The 15564-nt window shown below is 41.6% G+C and overlaps 2 protein-coding genes across 8 annotated transcripts in view; one reads left to right on the top strand and one right to left on the bottom strand.

Annotated features, from left to right (window-relative positions):
• The window catches only part of LOC106084131 (uncharacterized), a 700945-nt gene that overhangs the window by 65781 nt on the left and 619600 nt on the right, over positions 1 to 15564 (bottom strand). The gene's annotated exons all lie outside the window — the stretch shown is intronic.
• LOC106084130 (protein sevenless) overlaps positions 1 to 15564 on the top strand; it is a 66378-nt gene that overhangs the window by 43523 nt on the left and 7291 nt on the right. For all 4 annotated transcript variants that reach the window (XM_013247623.2, XM_059366367.1, XM_059366366.1 and 1 more), the window contains exons 5-11: positions 120 to 602; positions 669 to 917; positions 1130 to 1455; positions 1516 to 1636; positions 5042 to 9617; positions 14846 to 15144; positions 15293 to 15484. In XM_013247623.2, coding sequence (XP_013103077.2) covers positions 120 to 602; positions 669 to 917; positions 1130 to 1455; positions 1516 to 1636; positions 5042 to 9617; positions 14846 to 15144; positions 15293 to 15484 — 6246 coding nt within the window. The remainder of the gene's footprint in view (positions 1 to 119; positions 603 to 668; positions 918 to 1129; positions 1456 to 1515; positions 1637 to 5041; positions 9618 to 14845; positions 15145 to 15292; positions 15485 to 15564) is intronic.

Below are 15564 nucleotides of genomic sequence, written 5' to 3'. Positions count from 1 at the left end.
AGCAGCAAAAGTTTTCTCAGGCTGGTGATTGGTTTTTTTTTGGTTTTATTTTTTTTTTCTTTAATTTTTGACATGGTTTGGTTTTGGTTTTCGTTTTCTTGTTTTTTGTTTTCCTGTAGTCCTCCTTGCAATTTTATCCTTACGACTTACCCTGCATTTCCGCCTGTGAACAATCACAAAGGCTCTATTGGCACTTGCAACGATTACGAGTTGAACGAGTTGTGACTACACTACAGCCCCAGCTGTTGCATGACAATGAAGTTGTGAACACACTCACCCTTAAGTGGCCCATTGCCTTGGAACAATTGCCGGCCCAGTATTTGGCCAGCCGTCCATTTAATATACAATACCGCTATGAGTTAAGGCCGTCAGTGACTGCAACTGCAACTGCAACAGCTAAAGGGACTTCAATGGCAGGAGAGACATTTTTGAAAATTGACGACGACCATGCCAACAATGCGACAAAATTGCAGCAAAAGGAAGATTATACGCAACAGGAAACGGATATTGCTGAACAATGGTGGAATTTGGCCGATTACAATTGTAATGAGAATTTCGAATGTGACATCATGGATGGCCTGGTGCCATACACCTCCTACAGGGTAAGTAAAAGACAAGAAAATTGCTTTTTATCTTGACTTGACTCTTGTTCTTATTGGTATTTTCAGTTCCGTTTTGAATTACCCTTTGGCCAAAATCTAGATGATGTTCTTTACACTCCTGCTTCTGAGGTGTATACCACACCGGCCATGGGTGCTCCCATATCGCCGCCCCTTATAATACAAGCCCTGGCCTTAGATAAGGATCATGTGGCTATATTTTGGGAAAAGGGAAAATTTACCAATGGTCCTGTGACAAATTATAAAATTCTTATAGCTGAAAGTTTTGAGGGAAATAGTGGCACTGAACACAAAGAGGTAAGAGATATGACATACTTTTAGCTGTAGATGCAACTGGTCTGGTCATCAAACCTTTCATGAGTCTGCACCACCTTGGGTTGTACGTTCTTCTGTCATTGCTTCATCTTCCATACATTCCGTCCTTCCCTCTATTCAATGTTTTTCCCTACCACCATTATCGTTTTTTTGTTCTGTTAATTTTTATCTCAATCCTTCTCCATTCTTTCCAGTTATTACCCTCAAATGCTTCCTATTACATTTTTCCCAACGCCCACCACCACCAATACACCATACGCTTGTCTATGCTAAACCAGGATGGCGAAGGTCCCTATGCAGAAACTATGGTACGAAAAATCAATGCCATAAATGACCCTGCCCTAAAATTGGATGTAAATTCCCTACTGGTGGCCGGCGAGTATAGTCTTATCTTGAAATCCTTGGATCCTTTAATCGAAACCAAAACTTTGTTTAAAAGTGAAGAAATTTTGATGGATTTCGATGTGCTGCAACATAGCAGACAGGTGTTTGTGGTGAACGCTAAGGGTCATATATTCAGGTAAGCTATTTTGGCTATGTAGAAAAATTTTTGATATGAAATTTTTATTTTATTTTTTAGTTTTTATGTTGACAATGCATTAAATTATACCCAAATTCATCTCAAGCCTGAAATCGAGGGTTTTGTTGTGAGGAAACTTTCAGTGGATTGGCTAAATCAAATGATTTATATGGCCGGAGAGGTAAGATTTTTCTATACCCTACGCTACAACTGTTCGGAAGGAAGAGAGTTAGACCCAGTATACGCATGGACTCAGAAACACTTTGAAATTCGATTTAGCTATGTTCACCTATCTGTCCGTATGTCTGTCCATAACCTTCTGTCTGGCTGTCTGTCTGACTGTTTATGTGGCTGTCTGTTTGCCTCTCTGGCTGTCTGTCTGGCTATTTTTCTGGCTGTCTGTCTGGCTGTTTGTCTGGCTGTTTGTCTGGCTGTCTGTATGTCTGTCTGTCTGGCTGTCTGTCTGGCTATTTGTCTGGCTGTTTGTCTGGCTGTTTGTCTGGCTGTCTGTCTGTCTGACTCTCTGTCTGTCTGGCTGGCTGTCTGGCTATTTTTCTGGCTGTCTGTCTGGCTGTTTGTCTGGCTGTCTGTCTGGCTATTTGTCTAGCTGTTTGTCTGGCTGTTTGTCTGGCTGTTTGTCTGGCTGTCTGTCAGGCTGTGTGTCTGGCGATCCGTCTTTCCTACTGTCTATCTGTCCGTCCTTCCGTCCATCTTTCTGTCTGTCTGTCTGTTTCTCTGGCTGTCTGTCTGGCTGTCTGTCTGACTGTCTGTCTGACTGTCTGTCTGACTGTCTGTCTGACTGTCTGTCTGACTGTCTGTCTGTCTGACTGTCTGTCTGACTGTCTGTCTGTCTGACTGTCTGTCTGACTGTCTGTCTGACTGTCTGTCTGTCTGACTGTCTGTCTGACTGTCTGTCTGACTGTCTGTCTGACTGACTGTCTGTCTGACTGACTGTCTGGCTCGCTGGCTGTCTGTCCGACTGTCTGTCTGATTGTCTGTCTGACTGTCTGTCTGACTGTCTGTCTGACTGTCTGTCTGACTGTCTGCCTGACTGTCTGTCTGACTGTCTGTCTGACTGTCTGTCTGACTGTCTGTCTGGCTGTCTGTCTGGCTGTCTGTCTGGCTTTCTGTTTGGCTGTCTGTCTGACTGTCTGTCTGGCTGTCTGCTTTGCTGACTGTCTGGCTGTATGTCTGACTGTCTGTCTGTCTGACTGTCTGTCTGACTGTCTGTCTGACTGTCTGTCTGACTGTCTGTCTGACTGTCTGTCTGACTGTCTGTCTGACTGTCTGTCTGTCTGTCTGACTGTCTGTCTGACTGTCTGTCTGACTGTCTGTCTGACTGTCTGTCTGACTGTCTGTCTGACTGTCTGTCTGACTGTCTGTCTGACTGTCTGTCTGACTGTCTGTCTGACTGTCTGTCTGACTGTCTGTCTGACTGTCTGTCTGACTGTCTGTCTGACTGTCTGTCTGACTGTCTGTCTGACTGTCTGTCTGACTGTCTGTCTGACTGTCTGTCTGACTGTCTGTCTGACTGTCTGTCTGACTGTCTGTCTGACTGTCTGTCTGTCTGTTTGGCTGTCTGTTTGGCTGTCTGTCTGACTGTCTGTCTGTCTGACTGTCTGTCTGACTGTCTGTCTGACTGTCTGTCTGACTGTCTGACTGTCTGTCCGACTGTCTGTCTGACTGTCTGTCTGACTGTCTGTCTGACTGTCTCTCTGACTGTCTGTCTGACTGTCTGTCTGACTGTCTGTCTGACTGTCTGTCTGACTGTCTGTCTGACTGTCTATCTGACTGTCTGTCTGTCTGACTGTCTGTCTGTCTGACTGTCTGTCTGACTGTCTATCTGACTGTCTGTCTGTCTGGCTGTCTGTCTGGCTGTCTGTCTGGTTGTCTGTCTGGCTGTCTGTCTGTCTGTCTGCCTGTCTGTGTGTCTGGCTGTCTGTCTGGCTTTCTGTTTGGCTGTCTGTCTGTCTGACTGTCTGTCTGACTGTCTGTCTGTCTGACTGTCTGTCTGACTGTCTGTCTGACTGTCTGTCTGACTGTCGGACTGTCGGACTGCCTGACTGTCTGACTGTCTGTCTGTCTGGCTCGCTGGCTGTCTGTCTGACTGTCTGTCTGACTGTCTGTCTGCCTATCTGGCTGTCTGGCTGTCTGTCTGGCTTTCTATTTGGCTGTTAGGCTGTCTGTCTGGCTGTCTGTCTGTCTGACTTTCTGTCTGACTGTCTGTCTGTCTGCCTGGCTGGCTGTCTGGCTGTTTGTCTGGCTGTCTGTCTGGTTGTCTGTCTGGGTGTTTGTCTGGCTGTCTGTTTGGCTGTCTGTCTGTCGGCCAGTTTGTCTGGTTGTATATTACCCATATACTGTTTATCTGTCCGTCCGCCCATCTATACGACTGTCTGATTTTCTGTCTATCCGTCCATATGTTTGTTCGGTGATTTTTTTATCCGTCAATCGTTTTGTTGTTTGTCCGTCCATCCGCCCGCTTGAGGTTTGAGAAGGAAAGAGAACGAACATGAGCTCAAGTCATAAGCAGGCCACTACGAGATGGTCTGTGACAGCTGGAGCTGTCTGAAGAAGTTGTATTGTATGAGCCTGAAGGCCTCGAAAAGCTGTGGGGTTGGGGAATCGGGAGATGACTCAGTAGTTGTTGCTGAACTCTTGCCTGAGAAACTATCGATCACATCTCAAAGATCTGGTGGATAGCAGGAGACTGAAAAATTCCTCTGCCATAATTGAGACAGGAGGGGAAGGCATCGACACGGGACCCGGCAAGATCTGTGAGCCCTGTGCAACCGGATGATGGTTGAACAGGGCTCAAGGTGGGCGCCAGCGGTGAAAGACAGAACTCAAAAAGTACTTCGACAGCAGCAGCTAGTGAAGCATCTACGGAGGAATCGTCCACACCGTAAGTGTCCTGTGTCCTGAGGAAGAGTGGTTCCACGGCTTTCTCGACAGCCCCTGGATGCATACCGAAGCTCATAATGACAAGCTCTAACGAATCTTGTGAAGATGAACTCCTAGTGGAGTATACCTTTCATTTGAGTAAATATGTCCAATTTAGGGATGTTTTGGGGTCTGGGGTCGTCCCCCAAACACTTGGTCCGACACTTTGATATCAGATACGTTTTCTTATCTAAAATACCTTTCATTTGAGTCCCAAATTGTCGTGATTGGTGCATATATATATTTGGTAGGTTTTGGGGAGGGGCGCCCCCCCCTAGGTGCCCCATCCGAAATTTTAATACCAAATTTTTGTTTGTTGGTTACACTATAAGCGAGCACACAAAATTTCGCTAAAAATAACACCACCCATCTGCGAGATCTGGCGTTTCTGAATATTATGATAAGGGGGAGGGTCCGCTCCCCCTTCAGATATCAAAAAATTTACTTTCACCACGGGATCATTATGCACCATCAGTGAAAATTTTCCAGAAAATCGGTTCAGACGTTTCTGAGTCTATAAGGGACACACAAACACAAATTGATTTTTATATAAAAGATAAACCAATCTCTCGGATAAAGGGTCTTGGGCTCTGTTTTTAATTATTTTTTTTTTGTTTTTTTATCTAATTTTCTTATTTTCTTTCAGATTTCTTCCAATACCTGGCAAATTGTTTCCACTGATCTACAAGGTTCTGGCTTACAATTCATAGCCACCAATTTAACAAAATCCTTGAAGCAATTACAAGTAGATCCTGTAAACGGCTGGCTGTTTGCATCAGACGAGGAAGGTCATATAACAAAAATCGATTTGTTCTCTAAGAAATCTACCAACCTTGCCAGATCTTTGGAAAATGGTTTATTCTATGTGGATTATCAAAGTTATTTGCTCAAAAGCTATGATCTCAAGGAGAAAATTCTGCAGGAGCTAAGTTTTGATGGCCAATACCATAAAAAGTTGGGGAGAGCGATGACTGGCAAACTACAAGGCGACTTAATGAACTTCCATTATGTGGGCAATAATGTTCTGTGGGCTTCCAATGCCACACATTTCCTTAAGCAGGATTTTAGCCATAAAGAGGAGGAGTTGATTTTTATCTCAGAATTGGAAGTTTGTGGAAAGATGGTGCCTTTTTTGACCAGTCAACAGGCACGTTTAGTACAGCCCCTGCCGCGGCCGATGGAAGAACCCCAGTTGAAGGAGACCATATTATCGGATACCAAGGCCATTATTATGTGGTCCGCCCCCGCACAGGTTCAGCAATTCCAATCGCAGGCCTGCTGGCGTAACTGGGAATATGAATTGGAGATAATGGATGTGTCCAGCAATAGTGCCTTCAATATACGCAGCATAAGAAGCACCTTTTTTGTGGTGGAGAGATTGCAAGCCAACAATTTGTATAAAATCAAGGTGAGGGCCCTATTTTCAGGGGCCAATGGCAGAATGATGGGTCAAGCAGAACCCAGCCCATGGTCTGAGGAATTGCATACTCGCACTTGGCCCATGGCCAAGCATAGACTGCTATGGGCCTCTCAGGCAGGCTTGTATGAAAGTGACGAATTGGCTGAGGAAGTGGAAATCAGGGGCTTGGCTGCGGAAAACATTCAGAGTTTTGTGCAAGTCAACAGCTCCTTGTTTTATGTGAATTATCCTGAAAGGTCTTTGAAGTGCTACAATTTGCTGCATAACCATCTACCCTGTGGCTTTGAGGCGGAAAATGTTTTGAGTCTGGACTATGATTGGCGCGGTGGCAAAATGTATTGGTCTGATGTCAAAAGAAACTGCCTGGTGCGCTCTGATTTGAAGGGAGGCCCTAGGGAACTGTTGCCCTTATTTGAGGCTCGCTATTTGAAGGTGGACTCCTCGAAGGGCTTTATCTACTATACCACCGATACGAAACTGGTTCGACGTTATCTCAATGGCTTTATGCCCAGTCAGGAGGTGGAGTATTATCATGTCAATGGCAATGGAGAGAGCATAAGAGGCTTTGTCATAGTGGCCCAATACCTGTATTGGCTGGTGCAACATCAGGAGGAGTATACGAAGCTGTTTCGTTGCCCTTTGGATTATCAAATGGAGGAAGTGGAGGAGGTGCTGCAATTACCCAACGATATGAGAGTGCGATTGAATTCCTTGCAATATGTTAAGGAAATCGAGGGTTTTATGTTTTTGAATGAAAAGGATAACTCGGCCATTTTTCTAAGGCAGGAGAAACTCAATAGGATATCGAGAATACAGCTGCCCTTTAAGCACAGGCTCAACCAGGTACGCCTGCTTACCAGTGAGGCCGCCCCCTTTAGGGATGAGTCCATAGTGCCAGAGCCCTTGGACAGGGAGGCCATAGAGATAACCGAAGGCTATTGGGATGATTTTAACATCAAATGGGTAGGCCCCAACAATGCCCAGAATTTAAGCATTTTCTATAAGGTGCTGATAACACCTATGGCGCGCAACTCCTCAACATCTCAGGAGGTCTTAACCTTTGAGGTCTCCCAGCCTTTGGTACGCATTACCGAATTCAGAATGGCCTCTCACATGATTGATGTTACCATAACCCCAGAAACCCTGTGGGCCAAGGGTCCCGCGACCTCAGTGCAATTGAAGACTCCCTCGGCGGCGCCCAAACAACCCAAGAATCTAAGGGTCTATGTGGAACACTTGCAGGAGCCTTTGCAGGATGAGGCCAATGTGACAGCTTTGGTTAGATGGGACTCCCCGGATAATATTTCCCAGGAAAAAGAGGCCTTCTATAAGGTCTTCTGCTGGCTCAAGGATGAATTGCACAGTGTCAAGGACATAGAGGACATGGGCCTCAAGAGTCATGAGGTGAAATTCTATAACCTAATGCGGGAAGAGTCCTATATGTTTCAGGTCCAGGCTTTCTCCCTCAGCCGCTCTAAGGGTGGTGAGAAGACCGCTTTGTTGACCCACTTCATTAATCCTGAGATGCAAGCCAGCCCCAAATTGATATACAGCACCAGTGAGTTGATAGGAGAGCTGGATTTGGATTTGAATGTCTCGAAGACATGGATCTATACCTCCAGCGAGGTGGAGCATATGGCTTTGATGTCTGGGGAACAGCGATTGCTGTGGGTCAATGAAAATGTGGAATTGATGACCTATCAACCGGGTTCAGCCTCCCTGAAATTGGCACGCATGCGCGCCGAGGTCTTGTCCTTGGCGGTGGATTGGATACAACGCAAAGTCTATTGGGCCGAGTTGTCTGGAGATGCCGAAAGGGCAGTGGATATCTATGAATTGCCTTTAAACAATTATGAGGGCAAGGTAATGATGGGCTCGCTTTTGTTTTCTCTAAGCAAAGGTAAACTCCTCAAAGACATGGTGGTTTTGCCTTTTTCCCATACCCTCTTATGGTTGGAGCATGAAAGTGGCGGGGATAACTGTACCCTACAAGCCCGCAATTTAACCGATTTGCTGGAAATAAAACTGAAAAACCTTCCCCCTTTACCCTTGCTCAACATGTTCGAGGGCTCTTGGCATAGCGATATGGAAACCATCAACTTGGTGGATTACAAAGGCAAACTCTATGCCTATGAAGTGCAGAGGCATTTATTGACCAATCTCAAGATACCCACCAGCTCTGGAGATCACATACGCAACTATGAGAGGGATTCCGGCTATATCTATAGCCTGGGAAATCGTACCATAAAAGCCTACAATCGCCGCAAACATAATTTGGAATTTAGCCTTAATATGCCCGAAGTAAGGGTGATAAAGGCCTTCAATTTCCAGCCCTATCCCAAAAGGGAATGCCTACTGCCTGCCGATAGTGAAGTAGTCGCAGAGAAGCAGCAGTCCATGGAGTATGAAGAGCGGAATTTATTCCCCTACCAAGTGGGTGAAAGTTTTATGGAGCTTACACTGCCTTTAGTCAATAGCAAAGGAAATTGCCGCTTGCCCATACCCGGTCTGAGATATGAAATATCCCTAAGCAATAATCTGGACTATGATGAAAGCTTCAAGGTGGAGGAGAATCTGGAAAAGCTCAATATAACCAATCTCAAACCTTATACCAATTACTCGGTCAACATAGAGGCCTCTTCTTACTATCAACAGAGACTAGCCCACACCCACATCAATTATCCGGAATTTTATGTCTCCACCCTGGAGGGAACACCTTGGAAACCCTCCAACTTTAGCTTGCAGGCCTTAAGCCCCACCGAGGTTTTAGTCAGCTGGCAAGAGCCCGAGCAACTCAATGCTGCCCAAGTTCTATATGTTCTCAACTTTAAGAAATTTGGTGAAAACTCTGCCACTTCTCAACTCACCCTAGAAGGGTTTGAGAAAATCTTGGAAAACCTGGAACCCGATTCCAAATACACCATGTCCCTAATGGTCTTGAGTGGTGAGAGGAAAAATGAAACCGAACCCTTACATGTCTACACCTATCCTCAGCCTTGGCCTTTACAGCTGTTGGATAAGCAGGCCTATAATATGACCCTGCTGTGGCATCCCAACACTGTCTACAGTTCAGCCATTTTGGAATGTCTGCCCCATAGCCAAGAACCCGAGATAACCCCCTTTAGCATTGATATCTCCGGCATAGATGGCAACATCACATTGGTGAATCTTCAGCCCAAGACGCGTTATGAATTCTATTTGAAGTTGAAATTTCCCACTACAGCCCGCACTTATGTATGGCCCACGCAGCAGAGTAACAATTTCATATATGAAACTCTGGGTGATGTGCCTGGTAGGCCGGGGAAACCCTGCATAGAACATATAACGGGGGAAATTTTCAAAATATCTTGGCTAGCAGCGGCGGCTCATGGAGCCTTAAGCATAGATTATAGTCTGGAGGCTTTGCAGGCACGCAATCCCAAGCGCATAAGAAGGGAAGCAGTGATTTCAAGTAATTCCCCCTCTCCGGTTTCAAGCAATGGTTATGCCCCTAATGTCCACACCATGATATCTCAGTTACCTTGGGTTGAGGAATTACAACCCATCGAAGACAAATGGATAGTCTATTGCAATACCTCGGAGACAAGTTGCATAATACGCGATCTTCATACCCTACATTTGCTTATGTTTCGAGTAAGGGCCCACAGTGAGGCCTACGGTTGGGGTCCTTACAGCGAGGATAGTGATCGCGTTTTGGAACCTTATGTCTCACCTCAGAAACGTAATTCTCTGGTTTTGGCCATTATAGCGCCGGCTTTGATTGTGGGAACCTGTGTCATCATATTGTTTATTATACGCAAAGGTAAGTCAAAGAAAGTTTTAAGAGAATTAAAAAAAAAAAAAACTGACGCGATAAAAGGATGCGAAATTTTATTTTTGATACTATGTATGGACGTTTTTTCGTAACTCGGCGTTTTTTTTTGAAAAAAAAAAAATGGAAAAAAATTTGGAAAAAACTAAAAACGTGGAGTTCTTTTGAAAAACGTGGTGTTTCTTGAGAAGCGTGGCTGGTTTTTGGACGCCGAGACGCTCTTAAAAAAAAACAATGCGTCTTTCAAAAAACGTGGCGTTGTTTTGGCTTTTTTTGGGAAAATGTGGAGTTTAAAAAAAAAACGCGGCGTTTTTTGAAAAACGAGGCCTCTTTTTGAAAATCGTGGCTTTTTTTGGAAAACGTGGAAGTTTTGTTTTGAAAAACGTGGCGCTTCTTGAAAAAACGTGAAGTTTTTTTTTTACTGTAAAACGTGGCGTTTTTGTGGAAAAACATAGAGTTTCTTGAAAAGCGTGGGTGTTTTTTGAAAAAAATATTAAGTCTTTTGAAAAACGTGGCGTTCTTTTGAAAATCATGCGTTTTTTGAAAAGGCGTTCGTTTGAAAAATCTGGCGTTCTTTTGAAAAACGTGGCGTTTTTGGGAAAACGTGGCGTTTAATTGAAAATCATGGCGTTTTTTGAAAAATGTGGCTTTTAAGAACGTGGCGTTTCTTGAGGAATGTGGATTTCTTAAAAACCTGGCGTCGTTTTGGGAAAACGTGGTGTTTTTTTGACAAACATATCTAATTTGGGAAACTCTGCGTTTTTTGAAAGACGTGGCATTTAAGAAAGTAGCGCTTCTTGAGGAATATGAAACGCGTTTTTTTGGGAAAACTTGGCGTTTTTGAAAAAATCTGGCGTTCTTTTGAAAAACGTGGCCTTCTTTCGAAAAACGTGGAGTTCTTTTGAAAAACGTGGCGTTCTTTTGAAAAATGTGGCGTTCTTTTGAAAATCATGCGTTTTTTGAAAAATGTGGCTTTTAAGAACGTGGCGTTTCTTGAGGAATGTGGAATTCTTAAAAACCTGGCGTCGTTTTGGGAAAACGTGGTGTTCTTTTGACCAACATATCTTATTTGAGAAACTCTGCGTGTTCTTGAGGAATATGAAACGCGTTTTTTTTGGGAAAACGTGGCGTTTTTGAAAAAAAAAAAACGTGACGTTTATTTAAAAACTTAGGTATTTTTTTGAAATAAAAAAAAACATGGCTTAGTTTGAGAAAAAACGTGGTGTTTCTTGAAAAACATATCTTATTTGAGAAACTCTGCGTGTTTTGAAAGACGTGGCGTTTAAAAAAGTAGCGCTTCTTGAGGAATATGAAACGCGTTTTTTTGGGAAAACGTGGCGTTTTTGAAAAAACGTGGCGTTCTTTTGAAAAACGTGGCGTTCTTTTGAAAAATGTGGCGTTCTTTTGAAAAACGTGGCGTTCTTTTGAAAAATCTGGCGTTCTTTTGAAAAACGTGGCGTTTTTGGGAAAACGTGGCGTTTAATTGAAAATCATGGCGTTTTTCAAAAAATGTGGCTTTTAAGAACGTGGCGTTTCTTGAGGAATGTGGAATTCTTAAAAACTTGGCGTCGTTTTGGGAAAACGTGGTGTTTTTTTGAAAAACGTATCTAATTTGAGAAACTCTGCGTTTTTTGAAAGACGTGGCATTTAAGAAAGTAGCGCTTCTTGAGGAATATGAAACGCGTTTTTTTAGGAAAACGTAGCGTTTTTGAAAAAAACGTGGCGTTCTTTTGAAAAATGTGGCGTACTTTTGAAAAACGTGGCGTTTTTTTGAAAAACGTGGCGTTTGTGGGAAAACGTGGCGTTTAATTGAAAATCATGGCGTTTTTTGAAAAATATGGCTTTTAAGACGTGACGTTTCTTGAGGAATGTGGAATTCTTAAAAACCTGGCATCGTTTTGGGAAAACGTGGTGTTTTTTGAAAAACGTATCTAATTTGAGAAACTCTGAAAGACGTGGCGTTTAATAAAGTAGCGCTTCTTGAGGAATATGAAACGGGTTTTTTGGGAAAACGTGGCGTTTTTGAAAAAAACGTGACGTTTCTTTAAAAACTTAGGTGTTTTTTTGAATATTTTTTTTTAGAAATATGGCTTAGTTTGAGTTTGTTTCTTGAAAAACTTATCTGTTTTTTGGAAAACGTGGCGTTTCAAAAAAAAAAAGCGTAGAGTATTTTGAAAAAGTGGAGGTTTTAGTTTTAAAAACGTGTCGTTTAAGAAAGTGGCGCTTCTTGAGGAAAGTGGAGTTTTAAAAACTTGGCGTATTTTAACTGAAAAACGTGACGTTTTATATGGAAAAACGTGGTGTTTCTTGAAAAGCGTGGATTTTTTTGAAAAAACGTGGTGTTCCTTAAAAAACGTGGCTGTTTTTTGGAAAGCATGGTTTTGTTTGAAAAAACAAGACTCCTTTTGAAAATCTTGGTGTTCTTTAAAAAAAAAAACGTGGCGTTTTTGGGAAAACTGCGTTTTTTTTAAAAATGTGGCTTTAAGAACAAGACGCTTCATGTGGAATGTGGTGTTCTAAAAACTTGGCGTGGTTATGGGAAAATCGTGGCGTTTTTAGAAAATTTGATTGGTTTGAAAAGCGTGGCGTTTAAGAACGTGGCGTTTTTTTAGAAACGTGAAGTTTTCCAAACGTAGTGTATTTCGAAAAAACGTTGTGTTTCTTGAAAAACGTAGCTGTTGTTTGGAAAACGTGGCGTTTTTAAAAAACATGGCGTGTTTTGAAAAATTGGCGTTCTTTTGAAAAACTTGGCGTTTTTTTTTTGAAAAACGAAGCGTTTTTGGGAAAACGTGCCGTTTTTTTTTTGAAAAAGTATCATTTAAGATCGTGGCGCTTCTTGAGGAAACTGGATTTTTTTTGGAAAGCGCGGCATTGTTTGAAAAAACATGACGTCTTTTGAAAATCTTGGCGTTCCTTTGAAAAAACGTGGCGTTTTTGGGAAAACTGCGTTTTTTTTTTTTGAAAAATGTGGATTTTAAAAAAAAACGTGGCGTTTTCAAACAACATTCTTTTGAAAAACCTGGCGTTTTTTTTGAAAAACGAGGCGTTTTTGGGAAAACGTGCCGTTTTTTGAAAAAGTATCATTTAAGATCGTGGCGCTTCTTGAGGAAAGTGGAGTTTTTTTTTTAAATTGACGTGTATTTACTGAGAACCGTTGCGTTTTTATGGGAAAACGTGGTGTTTCTTGAAAAGCGTGGCTGTTTTTGGAAAACGTGGTGTTTCTTGAAAAGCGTGGCTGTTTTTTTGGAATACATGGCGGTTTTTGAAAAAAATCATGACGTCTTAACAATTACGAAGAAATTCGGAACAGAGGCTTGTAGTGGACTCCTCGATTTTGTTTTTCCGTCTGTTGCTGAATTATACACTGGATAATGGTGTCTAATATATTAAAATATAGCGGCGTTTTTTTTCGGCGTGTGGTTTTTTTAAAAGCTGATATTTTTTTTCAAACCGTCGCGTTTTTTCAAACTTTGAGTTTTTTTTAAACGTGGCATTTATTGATGACGCACGCTTTTGAGTCCGTCCGTCTGCTTGTTCGTTCGTTTGTCTATCCGTCTGTTTCTAAATTAGACTCTGGATAACGGAGACGAATGTGGTCCATATTGGACGATAAAATGCGAATTTTTTAACCGAATTCTTTGAAAATGGAAACACACATCGATCTGTTTGCTCATTACTGTCTAGATCTGACCTTATTTGGATATAGCTGCCGTATATACCGATATCCCGATTTGGGGATTTAAGCCCATAAAAAGTAATTTTGCAACTGTTTTCACTGAAATTTGGAAGGTGAATTGTAGGCCTACTACAACTCACTGTTCATTATTTCGATTTCGCCGGAATTTGGAACAATGAGTTGTGTACTCTACGGAGTTCGGTGGAGATGGGTTCATATTTAGATATGGCTGCCACATAGACCAATATGTTGATTTAAGGTCATCCGTCCATTAAAACCTCATTTTACCTCACCTTCATAACCCGATATTCACATTTTTAAATAGATAGTTGTTTAAATCGCTTCAACATCGGTTAAATAACCGATTTGATCTAGATTGGACTATATTTTAGGGTAATTGTATACCTATAGACTTGTTACCGGGAAAACGTTAAGAGTCCAAAGCTCCATAAACAGATTGATATGCTCAGCAAATGGTTTAAAAGCTCCGCAAACAGTTTGAAAGGCTCCATAAACAAAAACAAAAGTTTGAAAATATGCTTTTAAGGCCTTCAACAGTTTGAAAAGTTTCGCAAATATTTGGAAAAGCTCCCCAAACCTATAACCGAAAAAGGTTAAGAGTCCAAAGCTCCATAAACAGATTGATATGCTTCGCAAATGATTAAAAAGCTCTGTAAACAGTTTGAAAAGTTTCATAAACAAAAACAAAAGTTTGAAAATATGCTCTTAAGGCCTTCAACAGTTTGAAAAGTTTTGCAAATAATTGGCAAAGCTCCCCAAACCGATAACCGAAAAAACGCTAAGAGTCCAAAAATCAAGAAACAGATTGATATTCTCCGCAAATTATTTAAAAGTTCCATAAACAGTTTGAATGGTTCCATAAACGAACCTTAATTTTTGAAGATATGCTCTTAAGGCCTTCAACAGTTTGAATAGTTTTGCAAATAATTGGAAAAGCTCCCCAAACAGTTTGAGAAGTTCCGGCAAAGGTTTGAAAAGAATTTAAGGAGGTTTTCATAAACTTCATTGGAAAAGCTTCGTAAACAATTTGAAAAGCTCTATAGACAAAAAAATAAGTTTGAAAAAATGCTCTTAAACAATTTGAAAAGTTTCGCAAATAGTTGGAAAAGCCCCCTTAATAGTTTGAATATTTCCGTTAACAGCTTGAAAACAAAAACAAAATTTTCAAACTACTTTTGAAATTATCCTACACAAGGATTAAAAGTCCATAAACAGTTTGATGAGCTCCTTAGACAGTTTGAAAGGCTCCATAAACAATATGAGATGATTTTTAAGCCTCTTTGAATTAATTAGTTTCTTAAAATTCTAAATGCTTGGGCAGGAAGGCCTTGCATGGAACATATAATGAGGGAAATATTTGAAATATCTGCCGCGTTGACGAAATATGGATAAAATGTACTTGTATTCATAGTGGTGGATATATAAAATTCATCATTGCCGAACTCATTGCATTTTTATTTGTTTTTCTAACATTTCCTTCATTTTATAAATTTTTTCTTTTTTTCTCCCTTTCTCTGTTCAGTTCACAAACGCCGTATGAAAGCCAAAAAGCTTTTGGCCAAAAGTCGTCCCAGCATTTGGAGTAATGTCTCTAGCATGCAACAACAAATGACTGCTCGCAATCGTGGCTTTTCAATGACCAGTAACTGTACCATGTACACTGGGGGCCCTTTGAGTGATGCTGATATTGCCCTACTGCCTCATATACAATGGTCACAAATTTCTTTATTGAATTTCTTGGGTAGCGGTGCCTTTGGCGAAGTGTATGAGGGTTTGATGAAACATGAGGATGACGAAGTGCCAGAAAAGGTGGCCATAAAGGTAAGGTGCAAGAGAAAATTTAAATGGGTGTTTTTTTTTAGAGTTTCACATTTATAAGTGAAACTCTAAAATGTGGCACTTGTTTTCTGATTTGTTATGCTTTTTTCTTTGCCTTGTCTTATTTTATTATCTTTTCCCCCTTTTTTAGACCCTTCGCAAAGGTGCCAGTGAATTTGCTGAACTTTTGCAAGAAGCCCAGCTGATGAGCAATTTCAAACATGATAACATAGTCCGCTTGATTGGTGTGTGTTGTGATACCGAATCCATATCCATAATTATGGAACATATGGAAGGAGGAGATCTACTCAGTTATCTGAGGGAGTCCAGACCTTCTAGTCAAGTAAGTACGAAAAAGAAAATTTTAAAAAGTAGTAATCTAAGACTAATTACAGGAAGTACAAAATTCGCAAACGGTTGAAA

The sequence above is a fragment of the Stomoxys calcitrans genome, chromosome 4 (genome assembly GCF_963082655.1).
Source record: "Stomoxys calcitrans chromosome 4, idStoCalc2.1, whole genome shotgun sequence".
In the NCBI taxonomy this organism is placed as follows: Eukaryota; Metazoa; Arthropoda; class Insecta; order Diptera; family Muscidae; genus Stomoxys; species Stomoxys calcitrans.
Note: the sequence above shows the minus strand (reverse complement) of the source record. Positions and strands in the feature narration are given on the sequence as shown.